The following is a 21,178-nucleotide window of genomic DNA, read 5'->3' on the forward strand; positions in this document are numbered from 1 at the left end:
AAAACTTTAAGAAAGTAATTATATAGAAAATTAAACTAAAGCGAAAACAGGTAATTTGTAGACAATTGTTTATAAGATATTTTTGATATTTTGATGATGAGTGATTTAAAAAGAAAATTACTTTAAACAAAAGGCAATAATTTTGAAGCGAACTGAACGGCATTACTGGGAACTTTCTGTTGTGAAATTGCAATACTTTTGATCTAGTGACCTAGTTTCTTGGTTGATTTGACGTTTCTTGGTTTTCTAGCTTTTAGATTTACTAGAAAATCTTAAAAATGAAAAAAAAAAGTAAAGTTTTGTTGCTTCTACTCTACCCTTGTCCTAGTCTTAGAGCGTTTTCACATTATCCAATCCGATATCGGGTGTAGGAAGGATAATAATATCATAGGCAGATGTCGGTAAGGTGATGCCATTAATATACCTATTGGATATCGGTCCTACATCCGATACCGGATCGGAGAATGTAAAAACGCTCTTATGCTACAAATTGTACTTCCTAGTTGACTACGGAACCCTAAAATTACAATTTGTAGCATAAGACCGTTTTCAGTTTTCACATTAGCCGATCCGATATGGAGCCACTATAGTTTTTTATTCAGTGACGCGGTGATTGTAAAAGCCAGAATTGTCACAGAAATACAAATGTTATTTTTTCACAAAAATCAATTGTACATTCATATTATAAAAAAATAATTTTTATCCCCTAAATTATCTATGGCGTTTTTACCACAGTACTACGCATTAGCTACTAGCACGTGTAAACCTAGCATAAACTACAATTTTCCTTATAATTATTACGAACAGTTTGAAAGCAACAGTGCAAGCATGCACACAATAGCTTAAATCTTTGTTTCACAACCATAAATGCTTTCCGAAGAGAAATTTCAATATAGTCACGTGCCAAAGACACTGTAATTCGATTTGGCTAATTCTCTGCTGTTACTGCCTGTTACCAATAATGGATATCATTTGTACGAAGAAAATAGTACCAAATGATACGGAAATGAACGCAGTGAATCGATTGGTGTCATTTTAGCACAGCGTAATATCAATCGTTGACGCTAGACGCCGATCAAAACGCATCAGTCTGGCTCTGTCGCGCTAACGGCTCAGCCACGACATTGGTCTAAGCGCGGCAGCGGTGAGCGGCGGTCATACATTGGAGCGAGACACAGCGATGGGACTTTTCATTCGCACGTATGGCTGCCGCTCACCGCTGTCGCGCTTAGACCAATCTCGTGGCTGAGCCGTAAATATGGAAGAGCGATAACGATATTTTAGTAAGCGTTTGCACATTTGGCTGCTTACCCTGAATTTGAATCGTCGTTTTAGGGTCGGTTGCACGAAAGTGTCAGTCACCGTTACAAATACGTAGCCGCGGGACGTAATCGCCATCATAAGGTCCCTTTACCCAGATAACGTCACATAAATAAATAAATATACCCCTTATTTGCCAAGAGTGGCCCTGAAGCTTTAGTAGTTTCATGTGCTCTGCCTACCCCTTTATGGGATACAGGCGTGATTGTATGTATGTCATCATCATCATCATCTGAGGCATTACAGCCGCGGGTGGGCCTTAGCCTGGTCAAGCAGGTCTCTCCAGTCCGATCTATTTGTGGCCTTCCTTCTCCAACTTTTCACTCCTAGGGTCCTGATGTCCTGGTATACGCCGTCTAACCATCTGAGCTTGGGCTTGCCTCTACCTCTGCTGCCCTCCGGTCGGCCATCTAAAAGGCGTTTGGGTACTCTGGCCTCGTCCATTCTAATCACGTGTCCTGCCCATCGCAGGCGTCCGATTTTTATGGTCTTAATGACGTTAGGCTCATTGTACATTTGATATAGCTCATGATTATAACGCGTTCTCCATCTCTCATCCTCCATCACAGCTCCGAAAATGCGTCTTAGGATTTTGCGCTCAAATACCAACAAGGAATTTTCGTCTTTTTTGCTCAGCACCCAGCATTCAGAACCGTAGGTGAGTATGGGCCTTAGTAAGGTTTTGTACAAAAGAAGTTTTATGCTCCTTGAAAGAAGTTTCGAACGAAAGTATCTTAGCAGGCCGAAGTAGCACTTGTTAGCGGCCATTATTCTCCTGCTAATTTCTGAAGATGCCTCGTTGGTATCGGTTACTAAGGATCCCAGGTACACGAATTCGTTGACCCTAGCGAAGGTGTTATTGCCAATGTTAATTCCTTGTAGTAGTGCTAGTTGGTCTTTTGTCGCTTTTGACGCTTTCAGGTATTTCGTCTTGGCCATGTTAACTTGGAGACCGGCCCCTGCAGCTGATTTTTTAAGAGCAAGGTATGCACTCTCCATTGCAATTTGGGATCTTCCTATCACGTCGAGGTCATCCGCATACCCTAATATTTGGACGGATTTGTGGTAGATGGTGCCTTTTGTCTCGATCTTTGAGTCGCGAATACATTTGTCGAGAGCGATGTTAAAGAGTAGGCATGAGAGCGCATCCCCCTGTCTCACGATTGTATGTATGTATGTAAATAAATAAATATTATAGGACATTCTTACACAGATTGACTGAGGCCCACACTGACTGAGGGTCACATATGTCTATATTGCGGATAATTTTGACATTTTGCTCCCAACTCGAGGAAATTGCTGAGTGGCTTAGTTATGGATCTATTTCTATTTCTATGATCTATGATTATGGTTTAGGTGTCATTGTAAAAGCTGTGGATAAGAAACGTATCTAATACTTAGTACTAAAAGTGCTTGGAGGGATGTCTTGAAGAACTATTTGTAAGTATGCTTGAACTTACACTTTCTGTTCAAAAAAGGTAAACCTCATTAGTTGTCGCTTAGTATTTCAAATTAGAGGTAGTTACAAGGTGAAAGTGGCCTTTTTGGAGCCTAAGTTGTAGGCTAGAAACTCGGCATTAAATTAAGTTTAAATGCGATTGCAATGTTTATACCGTACTTAATTCTAAGACCTAATTCCAATTTTATAGTGTGAACTATAGAAATTTGTTAATTATCTTCGATTAAGTATCCCAAGCCGTACTTTTTAATTACTTAATTAGTAGTACTATTAGCATATTATATCCAACTATTACAGACTATTACAGACTTTTAAATTAAGTTGACATTGATGCATCTAAAATAATTACAATAATAACACATTATAATTATTATTCGATTATATGTATACTTATTAAAATCAGAGTTTTATCCATTTTATTTTTGTTTAAAAGAAACACACATACGTGTAACTATGCATTTACTCAGACTAAATAACTATATAAAAATCTTTCGTCGAATGGAAAAGGTTCAGACACATTTCATTCTACTTTTGTAAATGCTAGCTAAGTTTGCGATTTTCCATTCTTGGTAAGTAATTCTTGTTAAACACTTGTCCGTAATTATATAATTAAAAGGCCATTATTACATAAAAGTAAAACCTCAGGCCATTTTGCGGTTAGTACTTCCTTAGTAATCAGTCTAATCAAAGCCTTACTACACTAGACTAGTGTTGTGCCTGCTCATCTCTGAAAAGATCGCTCCCAATTAGTACGATCTCCGGAGTGTCTAGTTCGTTCTTTTACGGTGCTGTTGCTGGCAATTGTGTTGTACACGGGCAACACAATTGCCAGCAATTCACATACTATTGCCGCGTTTGTTCAATACGTACCAACTAACTATGGGGCAAACGCGGCAATGGTATGTGAAGTGCCGGAAATGAATGCCCTTGCGTGTGCTGAATTATAAGAAGTCAGAAAAATAAACACCAATGACAGGTAAGTCACACTGACAGTTGACATCGCTTTTTTTCTAATTTCATACATTCAGCACGCGCAAAGGCATTGTCACCTCATCTGCTATTAAATTAGTATCACAAACGTCATTTCGGTCACTTAAAAAAAGATAATAAAAAATTATACGAAATAAAAATAAAAGAGGCACCATTTCGTGATCGTTATAACGTATTCTATAAGAAATCTTCACATTTGGATGTGTTATGCTGATGATACCGCTATCATCTTTCACGGCTGCTCTTGGGAAAACGTTCGTGGTCATGTCGAGAATGGTATGTCTCTACTGTCGGGTTGGTTGAAGGATAATCTTCTCACTTTAAATACATATAAATCGAAATACCTCTGCTTTCACAAGACATCAGTATCTTCACCGTCACCACAACTGGAAATTAAAGTCCATAACCGAAACTGCACTTTTTCCTCAACTCAAAGCTGTAGCTGCGACCGCATGATGAGATCGGCAACTATAAAGTACCTCGGTGTTGTAATAGATGAGACACTTAACTTCGGGCAGCATGTGGCGGCAGTGGCTGGTAGGGTCAGAAAGTCGATGCACACAATGAAAATGCTTAGAGAAGCAGCGGATTTCTCACTGTTGAAAACTATTTATACGGCTCTCGGACAATCTATTATAAATTATTGTATTTTGGCTTGGGGTGGTACAACCATGACTATACTTATTAAATTAGAAAGAGCTCAAAGAGCGGTTCTGAAAGTGGCCTTGAAGAGACCGATCAGATATCCTACGGAAGAGCTGTACAACGACGCTCAAGTACTCAGTGTTAGGAAACTTTATCTTCTTAAGGGTGGCTTTATCGGTGCACAAGTCGGTTCTAAACTCGTCAATCTACAGCAACCTACTCAAAAGCAGAATATTTAAAATTCCAAAAGCTGCCGTTAAAACAACATTTGCTCGCCGTTTTTCAGTCTTTCTGCATTCTCGAATCTACAATCGATTAGTTAGTCTCTATGATTTTAAAGAATTTTCAGTTGTCAAAGCAAAAAAGTTCCTAACAATGAATATAATTAATTTGTCCTTTTTAGATACAGAACACATAATGAAGATAACATCCTAACAAATGACACACACCCACACACACGCACACACCCACACACACATATACACACTCACGCATAAACATATTCTCTCTCTCTCACACACACACACACACACACACACACACACACACACACACACAAATAGATTATTTGAAATAAACCATTTTGTTTTTTTTTTTTTAAATAGATTATGCCTACCTTCAAAAAACTTTACCTACCCAATTGTGTTGGCCATGTAACAACCTTTAGTACGTTTAGTATATTAGTATACACCGAGAGAGCGAGAGACACACTGAGCATATTACGACGTGCAGTACCGGAGTGACATAAATTAATGCAATTTATATGCGCTGTCTCGCTCGTACTAACCGAGAGCTGATCGGCCATTTTCACGCGCTCTCGGTCCGAGTCAGGTTCTAGTTCCTGTACAATGAAGGGAGTCGTGTCTTTTGTACTATTAGTACATTTACTAACTATACAAGCCTACACTAGGCTACATCATGTAATGGTCTTAGCCCATTAGGCACCTATTCTAATTAAAATAAAACGTCTTCTACGAAGAACTCAAGTATGCGAAACTGGTAGACTGGTAGAAACTGGCGAAGATGGTAAAATCTCTAGATCAATTTCGGTTTAAGGAGAGTATAAAAAATATTAGTAATGATCGTTAGGAATAAAGAATTTAAAAGGTTTAGTCACTTTTCCGTGTTTCATTCAGGTTTGTTTCGCGCGCGTGTCCATACTTTATGTCGCGCTCGCGCTTGATGTATGGACTCGCGCGCGACAAGGCAAGTTGAGCTAAAGGATCTGCAGTAATAATTATGTTACTCTTAGATTGGTGCAGACTTTACAAGCTCGTATAAGACACTAAGATATTTTTAGCACCTTTATTATTAGCACCATAATTAATATATTTTTCCAGGTGAATATTATTAACATAATACATACTTACTGTCAATATATATGTTAAAATAAATGTTGTTGCTAGTGATGTAAAAACCTATCTTACCCGGCACCTATAATACCTAACACATACTTATCTCAAGATTCTCAGGAAGCATTCTCTTTTCTTCATCACCATGTCTCTCATAAGTTAAAATTATACGAGATAAAGTGTTAATATGATGTAAAACCCGTTTCTGGATGTATATTCTAGATGCATAAAAATGATACATAAAAATGTAATGAGTAATACGCAGCGGGCGGGCGGAAACTTAAAACTATTACAACAACTCATAATAATATTTTTAATTTAGGATGTCTCACACTATAAAATTAAGAAATAATGGTATGTGTTGTCTGTGCTCTCGCTATATCAGGATGTCTCGGGTCGAGACGTATGAACGTATAGTCTATCAATATATCTGAAGCTGATTCACGGCATTAAAACGTAATATAAGCGGGGCAAATCTCGACTGGGGGCAATTGTATTGTAACCAATCCATTTTTTCCATTATTACACTATGATGTTCTACATGTATCCACTGAAGACGCCTACCACACATAACCGGTGGACACATTTAATAAAACAAAATGAAAAACATGAAAAAAAAACCATAAAAAAAATTAAAAAAATGGGCAAGTTACATTTGCAGTCGACATTTGCCCCGCTGTACCTTAACCGGATGTATATAATGTTTGAATATTTTTATTTTTATCTGTACATTTCCACAAGTAAATGGGATCCCAAGTGCTACGTATGTCATGTTCATTGTAGTAGTTAACTGAGCCTAGAATCTCGAGTTAACCTTGCCTATACTTAGTGCTTATTTAATAATCTATCAACAGGCGGTGGAAACAATCTCCAGGCACCAGAGTCAAGTCGTCTTGTAGCGTAGCAATTCTTAAGCAACCCAGCGAATACCGGACGTTCAGGTAGGACTTGGAAATTATAATGATTGCCGCCAATATGTTAACGCCAAAATTCAAGTTGATAGAAATTGAATAGTTAGAACAATCATTTTAATACGTAGAAATACTCTAATTAGTAGACATTGAAATTATTTGGGCTTTGGCGACATGGTGTAGATGCTGCGGATATTTCCAAGTCCAATATGAACGATTATAATATTACTCGTTTCATTTAGATAATCGGATGCATGGTTTTATTATAACAGATGAACTGTCAGATTGCGTACGGTTTTTTTTGAGATTGTGAATTTTTAGGACTGTGTGAGGGAGGCCTAATACCTTGTGGCCAATTGTCCGAAGGTTAATTAAAAAAAAAAAAAAAAAAAGGTGTATTTTTCTGTTACAATCTAGTTTCGTAAGCAGACCACGCAGACCGCCATACTGTGCCGCCATCTATCGAGTTATCGTGAGTATTTGAGTTTATTGTATCGTTTTTTTTCTCAATGATCAAATATACACCGGTCAAATCTTACATGAAAATCGGCTAAAAAAACAAAGTGTGATGTAAAGCTGGATTTTTGGTATGTTATTTGGAGTCCTTGGGGGAATGTAAGACTATATTTTGCAAGCAAAAAAAAAGTGTGCTAAATTCGTAATTTAAAAAAAAAAGTAAAAAAATCGGACTTTTTTTGGTTTTTATTTTTTTATTAAAAAACTATGCCTTTTTGGTCAAAAGTTGCTTTGTAATGTTGAAAGCGCATTAAATTTCAAACAGTTTGACATCTTTTTTATCAATGTCCGTCAAATAGTTTTCGAGATATGAAGCGTCAAAAAAGGTTAATTTTTGACGCATTTATAAAATGTAGCGTTTTGCCAATATTTTTAGACAAATATCTGAAAAATACTTCATGATATGATATATATTGCAATATAACATTGTATAAAATTTATTTTGCTTTAGTTTTAGTGCAAATAAAGGTCAGTAAGACGAATAGTTACTTTGGTAAACAAAAAAATCTATAAATAGAGAAGCCAAGAGTCTGGTCGATTGGTTAAGGTAAAATAGTTTACGCTATAAGTTTTAGGTTGAAAGTGCAGCTATCTGTTCGATCTTACTTTCTTTGATATCCGTTTATCTGAAAAAATTGTCTAAGCTAACTTTGCATCGATTTGACTATTGATAATGAAGAAATAAAATACAGTAAAATTTTGAAGTTTAGTAAATTAGAAAAACAAAACAGAATTTGTTACATTTTAATTTTTCCTTTTGAGGGTCCTGGTTCTGCATCTTGATGGCACAACTCCTGTAGTGATAGAAACTCCACTTGAGTTGTATTTGACCAACAATTGCTGTGGAATAAACTACGGGAAGGGAAAGCGCCCACGCCAATTATTAAGATACTGGAGAAGTGGTATTCCCAGCAGAAGAACGTAGTAAGATGGAAGTCAACTCTGTCCACAGCCAGCGGGCTAAACTGTGGCGTGAGACAAGGAGGCAGTATGTCTCCAGCTCTCTTCAGCGTGTACATGGATGGGCTGTCGCAGACTTTGACCAGTACCGAGGTTGGCTGCTCCATCAATGGGCAAATGATAAATCACATCGCATATGCAGACGATATGGTCCTACTAGGTCCGATATGCGTAAGTTACTTGCAGAATGCGAGAGATAGGTACGCCAGCCAGCATAACATGAGATACAATCCGGACAAGTCTGAATTTATGCTCATGGAGGCAGCACATATGCCCACACATGTACCACCTCTTTTGCTTGATGGAGTTCAATTGCGGAGAGTACACGAAGTCAAATATCTTGGCCACATCTTGTTGTCCCGTTTAAAAGACCAGGAGGACATAGAAAGGCAGAGACGAGCCACCGCAGTAAGGGCAAACATGTTGGTTAGAAGATTCGCCAAATGTAGTGACAGCCTAAAAAGACAGCTTCAGCAGCTCCTCAGTTCCTCAGTTTTTGTACTTCGGTTTTTGTACAAGCGTGTATACTGTCGAGTTATGGTCCGACTACACCTGCGCGGCGGTGAGAGACCTGCGCGTGCAATACAACACATACTATGTACTCATATTTCGTTAAACGGAGAATACTATGATTCGGGCACGTTCACGACAACGCTCGTGAGATTGCATCGATGTTATTGACCCTCAGTGATATGCTTTAAAAACCAGTCCGTACAAGAACAATTTCGGAACAATCTGATTCAATTAATGAGGGTTTTCTACTCGTAAATATTTTTTTCCGCCAAGCGGCGATCCTGAGCTCTTTCTGACCGTAAACTTAACTTACTAAATAAATGTTGATTTGATATACGCAAATATGTGTCTGAGTAAGTATTACTTGAACAGCCCCCAAATAATAATAATTCGTTCTCCGCTACGCCTCCTGTAAATATATGTAAATTATCCCATTTAGCCATTACCATCCACCGATTATTTCTGATCCAGTTATACTAGACTTATGATATAATCCTATTTTTAGGGTTCCGTAGTCAACTAGGAACCCTTATAGTTTCGCCATGTCTGTCTGTCCGTCTGTCCGTCCGTCCGTCCGTCCGTCCGTCCGTCCGCGGATAATCTCAGTAACCGTTAGCACTAGAAAGCTGAAATTTGGTGCCAATATGTATATCAATCACGCCAACAAAGTGCAAAAATAAAAAATGGAAAAAAATGTTTTATTAGGGTACCCCCCCTACATGTAAAGTGGGGGCTAACATTTTTTTTTTATTCCAACCCCAACGTGTTATATATTGTTGGATAGGTATTTAAAAATGAATAAGGGTTTACTAAGATCGTTTTTTGATAATATTAATATTTTCGGAAATAATCGCTCTTAAAGGAAAAAAAAGTGCGTCCCCCCCCTCTAACTTTTGAACCATATGTTTAAAAAATATGAAAAAAATCACAAAAGTAGAACTTTAAAAAGACTTTCTAGGAAAATTGTTTTGAACTTGATAGGTTCAGTAGTTTTTGAGAAAAATACGGAAAACTACGGAACCCTACACTGAGCGTGGCCCGACACGCTCTTGGCCGGTTTTTTTTAATAACTGGCACTCTTTTCGTCTTAAATGAAAGCTAGTGAAATTTTCTACATTTTTATTTTACAATTTATGTAATAGCCTGAGTTGTTTTGCTGATAATATATCAGTCTCAAAATATGAGCAAAACGAATATTTTCATAGAAAGGGGAAAAATGCTCTTTTTTTGACGCTTCATATCTCGAAAACTATTTGACGGACATTGATAAAAAAGATGTCAAACTGTTTGGAATTTAATGCGCTTTCAACATTACAAAGCAACTTTTGACCAAAAAGGCATAGTTTTTTAATAAAAAAATAAAAACCAAAAAAAGTCTGATTTTTTTACTTTTTTTTTTAAATTACGAAGTTAGCACACCATTTTTTTGCTTGCAAAATATAGTCCTACATTCCCCCAAGGACCCCAAATAACATACCAAAAATGCAGCTTTACATCACACTTTGTTTTTTTATTTCTCTTTTTGACCAGTGTAATAATCGATTGGTAACGATTATTGTCTTTTTTAATTTTGTTATTTATTTGTGTTATGTTTGGGTTGTTGATTCAAAAGACAGTTGAGGCGAAGTTATTCGTCACCGATTAATACGCGTTTAGTATGCGAAATTAAATGATAAGTTTAGAAGGCATGATGAGTACGTGTTATTACTTGATGTATACATTGTAAACTATAAATTTGGGTTCACCTGTGATGTGAGTCAGTGAGATCCCGTCTTACCTATTTATTGATATTGTTTACGTCTGTTAATTCTGTGTAAATCCTGTTGTGTTTTAAAGAAGCTATTTAAGATAGCCGACAATCTGGCGATCATGTTTTGATGCAGAATTGTCCTGAGTGGTATCGATTCCGGTCTGGCAGAGGCGCAGACTAAGAACAGGTTACAGTCCCGCGACCCGACGTGCTGGGTGGGATTACCGTGGTGATCTCTCATAATTTGACGTGGAATTGGAGGATCTGTCGACCCGACGTGCTGGGTGGGGTCACTGTGGTGATCTCTCAAAATTTGACGTAGACTTGGAGGATCTGTCGACCCGACGTGCTGGGTGGGGTCACTGTGGTGATCTCTCAGAATTTGACGTAAACTTGGAGGATCTGTCGACCCGACGTGCTGGGTGGGGTCACTGTGGTGATCTCTCATATTTAGACGCAGATGTTCATGGGATCCGTCGACCCGACGTGCTGGGTGGGATCACAGTGGTGATCTCTCATATATTTTGACGCGGATGTTTAAGAGAACCATCGACCCGACGCGCTGGGTGGGGTCATCGCGGTGATCTCTCATATTTAGACGCGGAAGTTACTGGATCTGTCGACCCGACGTGCTGGGTGTGAACGTTCGCGTTCGCTCATGTTTGACGCGGATCAATGTTTACCAAAGTGGCGTGGTGGAACGCTGTATTGAAGGTATAGCGTTCTGTCAGACACGATGGTAGGTGCAGCTGGCGACCCGACGTGCTGGGTGTAAATGATTTAGCATTTACTCAATGACGTTGGCTAAGAACAGGCAAGAGTCCAGCAACCCAATGTTGGGTAAGAGTAAAATGACATGCTCGGACTGTTAGAGACGGGATATAATATTGATAATCTGAGAGAACAGCGTATTGTTCGAATGGTGTTTCGTATGTATTAATATCGCTGTTGATGGTAACATGAAGCTTGTTAAAGTGGAAACATATTGTTGGACATATTCAATTATGTATAGTAATTCATGTGTAAATGTAAGTAAAGTGCAAATTTTATTCGATAGGTATCGTTTCGAAAACCGATTCTAATATTTCGTGGTGATGGAAATAAATTGTAACGATTATCGATTTTTTAATTTTAAATATATATTTTAGTTAGAAAAATACAGCTTTAGAACGCGGGGTTTTGGTCGTTGACAAACGTCAAAGTGAAAATTTTTCTTTTACCGGCGTCGTTTAGATTAAACTTTCTTTAAAGTTCATGAAAAGGTGGTTAAGAATCGAAAATACTGTGTAAAAGGTGGAAAACACTTACCTATTTTCGTATATACTTATTCATATTCTGTGGACAAATCATCTGGACAAGGAAAACGTAGCGGTGCAACTTACACGGTAAGTGCTATGAAATCATCTAGAAGTTTATTCACTACGTTCGTTTTCATTTGGAAATTACTTGAAATTGCATTAAATTGTACACAAGGTCAATAGTAATGGTCTTTCACAGATCTTCAAATGATTTAAACATGGATCAAATTTGGGACAACATTTTAAAAGTAACTTCCGACAGACTTGTACAACTTACCGTCTCAGCTAAAGAGATAAGTGACACTATCAGTAAGGAGACCCCGCAAGAAGCAATTCTTAATGCCCAAGTAGTAGCATCAAAATTAGAAAGTGTTTTACTGAAACTGAACAATGACTTAAATAATTATTTCAAATATGTGAACAATCCTTCAGCAGATGAAATATCAAATATATCTACACTACAGTTGGAAGCGGAGGAGCTCCTAAGTGAACTAAAGATTAAAATAGAGTATACCAAGACAAAGGAAACAACATCTAAATGCAGAACCGGAAAGCTGCCAATATTGAGTTTGCCTTCATTTGATGGAGATATTCTGAACTGGTACTCCTTTTGGGACCAGTTCAGATCGCAGATTGACGAGCGTGATTTGTCAGATGTGGATAAATTTTTGTATTTATCATCAGCCTTAAAGGGTGAATCTAGGAATTTAATAGAAGGTCTGCAAGCTACAAACGCTAACTATATTATAGCAGTTAATACACTTAAAGCACGGTATGGAAGAGAAACCTATATCAAGGATGCTCATTATGCGGCACTCGGTAAAATAACCCCGGCCAATGAAATGATTACAGACTGTCGTCGTGTCTACAACGAACTGGAACGGCACATGAGGGTGCTAAATGCTTTAGGAGAAGATGTATCACACAGTTTTTTCAGAACCCTAATATTTGACAAGTTTCCTGAAAGCATTGTCTATGAATTGAAACGTGTTTTAAAGGATGATTCTACCAACGAAATAAGAAACCAACTTTCAAAACTACTTAATGACAAGGAAGAGGTTTCAAAAACTAAACATAGATCTTCAGACATACAGGAAATAACTACAGGGACTTTACAAGCAATTGAAAATAATAAGAAATTTTATCAAGACTCGGGCAAGAAACGTCAATTCAAAAGAAGCCTACAACCGGAATTTCGAAAAAGGCCTAGGATGGAATGCCAGTTCTGTCTTTCCGATTCACACTGGAGTGATGAATGCAACAAGTTTTCTTCATTGAAAGACAGAAAAGAGAAACTAGACAAGAAATGTTTCCTATGTTTTAATGAAGGTCACCTCGTAAGAAATTGTAGGAGGGTCTTCAGATGCTACTATTGTAAGGGAAAGCACAATAGAGCACTTTGCCCAAAACAGTTCCAGTCTGCGATATCTCAAGTTGCAGGTGAGAATTCAAATAGTACTACTAAAAATGTTGATCAAAACACAATAAACTTTAGCTCAGTGTGTTTTTATTCTTATTTGCAGACAACAACTGCAGTAGTAAGGAATAAAACTAAACAGGGAAATCCACAGTCATGCCGCATCCTACTAGACTGTGGAAGTCAAAGGAGCTACATAACAGCTAAGTTAGCTCAATCAATTGATTTTACACCAGAAAATGAAGACTTACTAATGGTATACACGTTTGGTTCAAATAAACCTAAAGAGATTATTAGCCCTGTGACAGAAATTTGCTTGGAAACCAAACGTGGCTTACAGAAGAGGATAAGAGTAAATGTAGTCCCACATATCGCAAATGCTATCCCAATATTGAACTTTCCAGACAAGCTATCTGTAGATGTTATAGCTGATGATGATTCATTAGGAGATATAGTTAATGTACTGATTGGAAATGATTATTATTTCTCCTTTATTAGAGGTGGTCGACACCAGATTGGCGAAAATTTACATTTAATTGATACTGACTTCGGTTGGATGTTGACAGGGAGTACAGATGGGAACATTTATGACAATGTTTTATCAATAGTAACATATTGCCAATGTCATGGACCTAGTTGCCCATACTTTACAGAACCTGACTTACCTTTAAGAAATGTTGATATGAAGTTCTTATGGGCACTTGAAAGTATTGGTATAACAGATTCTCCTAAGACAACAAGGGAAGAGGAAGCAGTAAAATTCTTCAATGATACCATCCAGTATGTAGAAGGGAGATATGAAGTAAAATGGCCATGGATACAGTTCCCTCCTGATATACCAACTAATTATAATCTAGCTTATGGAAGATTGAAGAGCCTTCTAAGGAGATCTGATATTGCGACTTTGACAGAATATGATCAGATACTGTCTGAACAACTTGAAGCCAATATCATTGAAGTTCTAGAACCTCAAACAGTACCCATATATCAGGTAAACCCACCTATTCACTACTTACCTGGACATATAGTAAAACAAGAAGGAAAAAGGGGGCGTATTGTCTATGATGCATCAGCTAAAATAAAGCATTACAAGAGCCTAAATGAGTGTATGTATAGGGGGCCTTCAATGTTAGAAGACTTAACTGCCCTTCTTCTTAAATTTAGGTGCGGAGAAATAGGAATAACAGCAGACATCGAAAAGGCTTTTCTACAAGTTGGTCTCCAAGATGAGGATAGGGATGTCACGAGATTCCTTTGGGTAAAGGATCTATCCAAAGAACCCACTGAAGATAATCTTCTTCATTACAGATTTTGTAGAGTACCATTTGGAATCATTTCAAGCCCATTTCTGTTGACAGCCACAATACGACATCATTTATCACAAGATGAAAGCCTTCTTAAAACCATTGCTGACAGATGTTACGTGGACAACCTTGTGACATGCGCGGAAGACTATAACAAAGCTACTACATTATATGAAGAAACCAGGAAAGTTTTCAAAGAACTCGGAATGAATATACGAGAATGGATGTCAAACGATAAACATTTTATGGAAACAATTCCTGAGAATCTAAGAGCACCTCAAAAGGACCGAATAAAAGTTCTTGGCCTTATGTGGAATGTGAAGAATGATACATTAGAATTGAAATTTAATGATAACCCCTTAGAATACCATGAGAAGAAGCTTACCAAAAGAGACGTTTTACGCACATTAGCAAGGGTCTATGACCCATGTGGTTTCGCTTCACCACTCATCCTACCTGCAAAAATATTCTTCCAACAGCTCTGCGAGATGAAGATTAAGTGGGATGCGAACTTGTCCTCAGAGCTCATACATAAATGGTCAAAAATATTAGCTAACCTTAAACTGACTAGAGATATTGAAATACCACGACATATAGGAAATGTAAGTCTAAAAACAAAAGCAAAATATGAACTTCATACTTTCACAGATGCTTCTATGAAAGCATATGCTGCGGTAACATATCTACGTATAGCAGGAGATAAAGAGAACAAGGTAGCATTCATTATGTCTAAAGCAAGAATAACACCATTAGAGGATCAAAAGGACTTGAAAATACCCCGGCAGGAATTATTAGCATATTTGATTGGTAGCAGGCTTATGAAGTATGTTAAAGCAAACATAGACTTACTTATTCAGAAACACTATTTGTGGACAGATAGTCTGGTTGTGCTCGGGTGGATGAAATCAAGTAAACTACTGTCCCCATTTATTACCCGTCGTGTTAATGAAATCAAGGAAAACAAAGAATTTGAATTTCGTTATGTGGATACAAATAGGAATCCAGCTGATTTGGCCACCCGGCCTGACTTGTGGGAGAGTAAAAAGGAATTATGGTTCAAGGGACCTGAATTCCTTTCCAAGGATCCAGTACATTGGCCAAGTACAACAAAAACTGAAGATCGACGAGCTTTTCTTGTGGCCGGGGAGGGCCTGGACATTGTCGATGATCCAGAGATGTCAGTGGAGGATAGCGAGGTCATACCCCATGTCCAAATAGATATGGATCTTGATGGCCATGAAACTCAAGAACAGGAACACGTTATCCAACAGATTGATACTAACGAAAATAAAACACATTTAATAGAAATTATAAACCTACAAAAGGAACATTTCCCAGAAGAAGTTAGTGGAAAAGAAACTCATCTGACCAGAAACTTAGGGCTGTATCTAGACGTAGATGGAATGTTGAGAAGTCGAGGACGACTATCGAATACTCGTTGGACCTATGATATGAAACACCCAATTCTTTTACCGCCAAAATCTGATTTTACTGATAAGGTTATCCGGGAGACTCACCAAGAAAACTACCATGTGGGAGTTCCGCATACCTTGAATATAATACGTGAAAAATACTGGATACTTCAGGGAAGAACACAAGTACAGAGGGTACTTAAATCCTGCAAACAATGTATTAAACAGGGTGGGGGACCATACCGTCTCCCTCCTACACCAGCTTTACCCGAGGAGCGAGTTAATTACAGTGATCCTTATACTTACACAGGTCTTGACTATTTCGGGCCAGTATTGGTAACAACAAACCTACAAAAAGAGAAACGGTGGGTATGCTTATTTACCTGTCTTGCTGTCAGAGCTGTTCACATGGAGATAGTAAAGGACTTAACAGCTGAAGAATGTTTGCTTGCTTTGAGACGTTTCATAGCATCAAGAGGAAAGCCAAAGATGATATTATCGGACAATGCACCTCAATTCAAGCTGACGTCAGAACTTCTGGCGAGCCCATATTGTGTAAAAAACAGCATTAAGTGGAAGTTTATCCCTCAACTGGCACCATGGCACGGAGGAGTCTATGAACGAATGATAGCACTGGCAAAGCATTGTATGAAGCGCACGTTGGAAAAACACTTATTGAATGATAACCAGTTACTCACAGTAGTTAAAGAGATTGAGGGAGTCATCAATACAAGACCTTTGACGTATGTTAGCGCAGAGTTTGACCGTGTGCTGAGACCAGTGGACTTCTTGAGATTAGGTAACTGCGCGATTCTCGAACCAATGGAGATAGACAACTCTGGCAAGATTACTGCCACGAAAGTAGACCTCATTGCAGGCTGGAAAAGAGGTATCATGATCTTAGGGGAGTTTAAGGATATGTTCATAAGACAATACCTAACAAGTCTGAGGGAAAAGCACAGATATTCCATCAAGCAACCTAGATCCACTTCTGATAAATTACCACAAATAGGTGATATGGTTCAGATATACGATGAATCTAAGAAAAGGATAAACTGGAAAGAAGGGAGGATTACCACCTTGATCAAGAGTCTAGATGGACAGTGTAGAGTAGCAAAAGTAAAGGTTGGCGACACGGAGTTTACTAGATCCTTAGGTCACCTTTATCCACTGGAAACTGACTACACCGGAGAATCTTCAGGAGCAGAAATTCCTGTAGTAGAACAGATGGAACTTACTTTACCAGCAGATCGTATCAACATAGAGTTAGATAAGATCCCGTTAGAGAATACACATCAACCAGAAAGCTGTCAAACTCAGATACAAGATGACATGAAGGTAACAAATGAAGCACATAGTCAAGAACAAGCTGAGGTGGTTCAGGGCATAGAATTGTCTTCGAATGAGTCGGAAGTTACTGATAGGCAAGAAAAAGTTCAACAAGAGTCTGAGGATACTCCACAAGACAGGGAGCTGAGTAACTCACCTGCCGAGATGAGACCAGAGCGGATTGCAGCTCGACGAGCCCGAGAGAAGATTGCTGAGTGGACACGCCACTTAGCAGCTCTCTTATAAACTTCTTTGATGTCGGGGAGTGTCGCGAATCATCGCGATCCTGTGGTAAGTTGTGTAGACTATATAATACTAAAACTTATACATTTAATACTGGCAACATTTAGATGACATCAGTTTGCCGCCATCGGGGAAACGAAAAATATAAAAAAATGGCGATGGCAAGAACAAGTTGGTGCGAGTATATAAAGTGTAAAAGCAGTTTCTCTGGGTCCCAAAAGGCTGATTAACTTGAGCTAAGTATTAGACTAGGTTAATATGTAACTGATATGGTAAAAGTTCTAAACATAGTAATTACAAATACAAGTAAATGGGATCCCAAGTGCTACGTATGTCATGTTCATTGTAGTAGTTAACTGAGCCTAGAATCTCGAGTTAACCTTGCCTATACTTAGTGCTTATTTAATAATCTATCAACAGGCGGTGGAAACAATCTCCAGGCACCAGAGTCAAGTCGTCTTGTAGCGTAGCAATTCTTAAGCAACCCAGCGAATACCGGACGTTCAGGTAGGACTTGGAAATTATAATGATTGCCGCCAATATGTTAACGCCAAAATTCAAGTTGATAGAAATTGAATAGTTAGAACAACATTTCCGTGCAGTTTTCACTGATTGTATTCGCCGTCTTTATCTCAGCAAAAAGTCAGAACAGAGATGAAAAAACGTTTTTGAAAATATGTTCAAAATGCGAATATTGTAAATGTTTTCATATTTATAGTAATTTAAAAAAAATCGAAGTCATCCTGTCTCAATAATTCAAGAACCGGCCAAGAGCGTGTCGGGCCACGCAAAACTACTAAACCTATCAAGTTCAAAACAATTTTCCTATAAAGTCTGTATAAAGTTCTACTTTTGTGATTTTTTTCATATTTTTTAAACATATGGTTCAAAAGTTAGAGGGGGGACACACTTTTTTTTCCTTTAGGAGCGATTTTTTCCGAAAATATCAATATTACCAAAAACCGATTTACTTATTTAAATACCTATCCAACAATATATCACAGGTTGGGGTTGGAATGAAAAAAAAAAAACTGTCCCCACTTTACATGTAGGGGGGGTACCCTAACAAAACATTTTTTCCACTTTTTATTTTAATACTTTGTCGGCGTGATTGATATACATATTGATACCAAATTTTAGCTTTCTAGTGCTAACGGTCACTGAGATTATCCGTGGACGGACGGACGGACGTACAGACAGACATGGCGAAACTATAAGGGTTCCTAGTTGACTACGGAACCCTAAAAACTGTCCCTGGCATCTTGAACAAGTGATGCAAAAAGTGGTCATGGTCGATTTGCAGTTGACAACTTGTGATTAAAATTGAATAGACTACATGTTTTAAAGAAGACATAGCAGGCGAGAATTTTATCATGACATGACGTCTTTTTATATTAAAACGCAATTCTTTACAATTTCTCGGTAGGTAGGTATGTCGGATGAAACGATAAATTATTTTTTTTATTCTGGGACCATAGAAATAGGATGACAAAGAATGCCCCTCAAGCTTCAAAAACGAGACCAAAAATGACATGCACGTGTGTGAGTAATTTGTGTATGTGTGTGTCAAAAATAGTGATGTGATGTCTATAGACATAAATATTCTATCGATATTCCACTATTTTATCGACTAGGTACTTTTCAAATAATGTTCTTTTAATATGTACATACATACATACATACAATCACGCCTGTATCCCATAAATGGGTAGGCAGAACACATGAAACTACTAAAGCTTCAGTGCCACTCTTGGCAAATAAGGGGTTGAAAGAAAACGAAACTGTGACTTTTAATATGTATTATAATAAAATTGCATACGAGTATTACGTATTCCTTTATTTATCTTTATTCTCTAGGTAAGAGATTTAAAAATCGCATACAAAGTTAATACAAAATAGTACATTGCCATATGAGTGCGGAAAAAAGGAAATTCGAAACGAGTGGCGATAAACTAAAACACGTTACGAATTCCGTTACAATGGTCCTGCCAGTCAGTGCTGATTATACCCGACGGTACAGCCAGCAGTTTCGCCGCTTCCTCCATCTGCTGTACTACGCGCGCAGCAAAAATCCAAGCGTACTTGAAGCCCTGGATACATAGTAATTCCTTGTTTAGTAGAGACGGCGGGTTGATGGGATTTGATGCTGCTTAATCCTAAGCGAAAGCCTGGCAAAAGAGAGTATAAATTAATAGGGGCGCCACCGTCTATGTAAACCGTTTTGCATGTGGCAACTATTGAGTCACTTTGGTATGGGAGCAGTAAGTGTTGATATGATAAAAAAATAGTTCTATTACAGGAAACCTTATGTCTCCTTGTGATGTACAAAGTCGTGGAAAGTGGCAAAATATAAGGTATAATTAGCTATTGCATTGGCTGTTATAAAATAAAAATTTATAATAATAAACTAATTTATAGCAGTGAATATTAGTTAATGTTTTATTCATTATTATATAATAATTACATATCGACTAATATAATATTGTACTCCTGTAAGTTATCGATACTGTCATTATGAAATTGTCAAGCCCTAGTGTAAACTAACAATTTAGGTTTTTACACAAAATATTGAAAATGATTGACTATTTTGAGGAAATATTGGCACACAGCAGAAGAAAACCTAATAATGGACTATGTGAGTGCCTACTAAACAGTTTTAAGTTATTAATTTGACAAAATATCGTAAAGAAAATTTCAATCGGAAGATCATAATTACCTGTGAAATGAGTATTTCAGCGGGTTATTTGACCCTGTAACAGAACAATCTAGTAAACTGCACGACACCATATTTTACACATCCTTTTTTATTACCCCAACCCCCGAATTATTTATTATTTTGAATATTTTCAAAACATGTAAACAAAGCCGCGGCCGCTAGCGGCCGCTGTCGGGCTCAGAAATGGTCACGTTTTGTCATTGGTAGTCCGACTCCTTCTCACTCATGGGATGTTCATATACGTGACGGCTTCTCTTTCGCACACTTCAGCTGTCTTTAAGCGTAAGCGAAATGATAGGTCTGTGTCTGGGACAGTTGAGTTTTCGATAGATCCTGTCCAAGAAAACTTAGATATTTAACTATTGTGTAAATGAAATCGAAAGAGCGAAATGTTGACATACCTACAAACTTTTTTGCAATTTTTTCCTTGAAAAATCATAAAAGGTTTTATTTTTATTTTTATTTAATTGTGACAATTGTCTAATTTGTTTTTTCTTTATTTCAGGTGCTTTGGGGACGACATACAGAATTGTGGCAATCTCTCAAACGAATTGTAAGTTAAATTACTGTTATAAGTCGAGTAACCCAATACTTAAATTGAGTGATAATAAAAATGAAAGTTATTGAATCCTTGCCATTTTTGATAAATATTGTTTTTCATCCTGTATAGTTATAACATTGTAGCATGCACTTAACTCACTCAACGTTTTAAACTACGATATAAACAGTTTAATAATTTTGCATTCTGCAAATAAACTTATTCTTACATACCAAGTCATGTCTCATTTCTTTACCATTCGAAAAGCAGTCTTCTAACTCGGTACCACAGTATAACTTAGAAACAAACATTTCTAGAAATAGTGAGATTAACCTTCATATGTAAATCCCTGTGTCTCATGCCTTCTGTACTGATAACAAAACGAACAGTGCTAGAAATAAACAAGATACATTTCTAAGGTTTAGATGTCAGTGCGTAATTTAGAGGTGCTTGAAAGTTTATGGCGATAGAAAGAAAATGAATTTGCGTGAAATTGTTTACGCGG

General features: G+C 37.6%; 2 protein-coding genes across 3 annotated transcripts in view; both read left to right on the forward strand.

Moving 5' to 3' along the window:
- Positions 1–21,178, forward strand: part of LOC125233303 — a 214,584-nt gene that overhangs the window by 117,116 nt on the left and 76,290 nt on the right. For both annotated transcript variants that reach the window (XM_048139264.1, XM_048139265.1), the window contains one exon: positions 20,641–20,688. The gene's annotated coding sequence lies outside the window, so the exon portion shown is untranslated. The remainder of the gene's footprint in view (positions 1–20,640; positions 20,689–21,178) is intronic.
- On the forward strand, positions 11,933–17,422 carry LOC125233516. The gene has a single exon (XM_048139560.1). The coding sequence runs from the start codon at positions 11,933–11,935 to the stop codon at positions 17,420–17,422; it is 5,490 nt and encodes a 1,829-aa protein (XP_047995517.1).

The sequence above is a fragment of the Leguminivora glycinivorella genome, chromosome 14 (assembly GCF_023078275.1).
Source record: "Leguminivora glycinivorella isolate SPB_JAAS2020 chromosome 14, LegGlyc_1.1, whole genome shotgun sequence".
In the NCBI taxonomy this organism is placed as follows: Eukaryota; Metazoa; Arthropoda; class Insecta; order Lepidoptera; family Tortricidae; genus Leguminivora; species Leguminivora glycinivorella.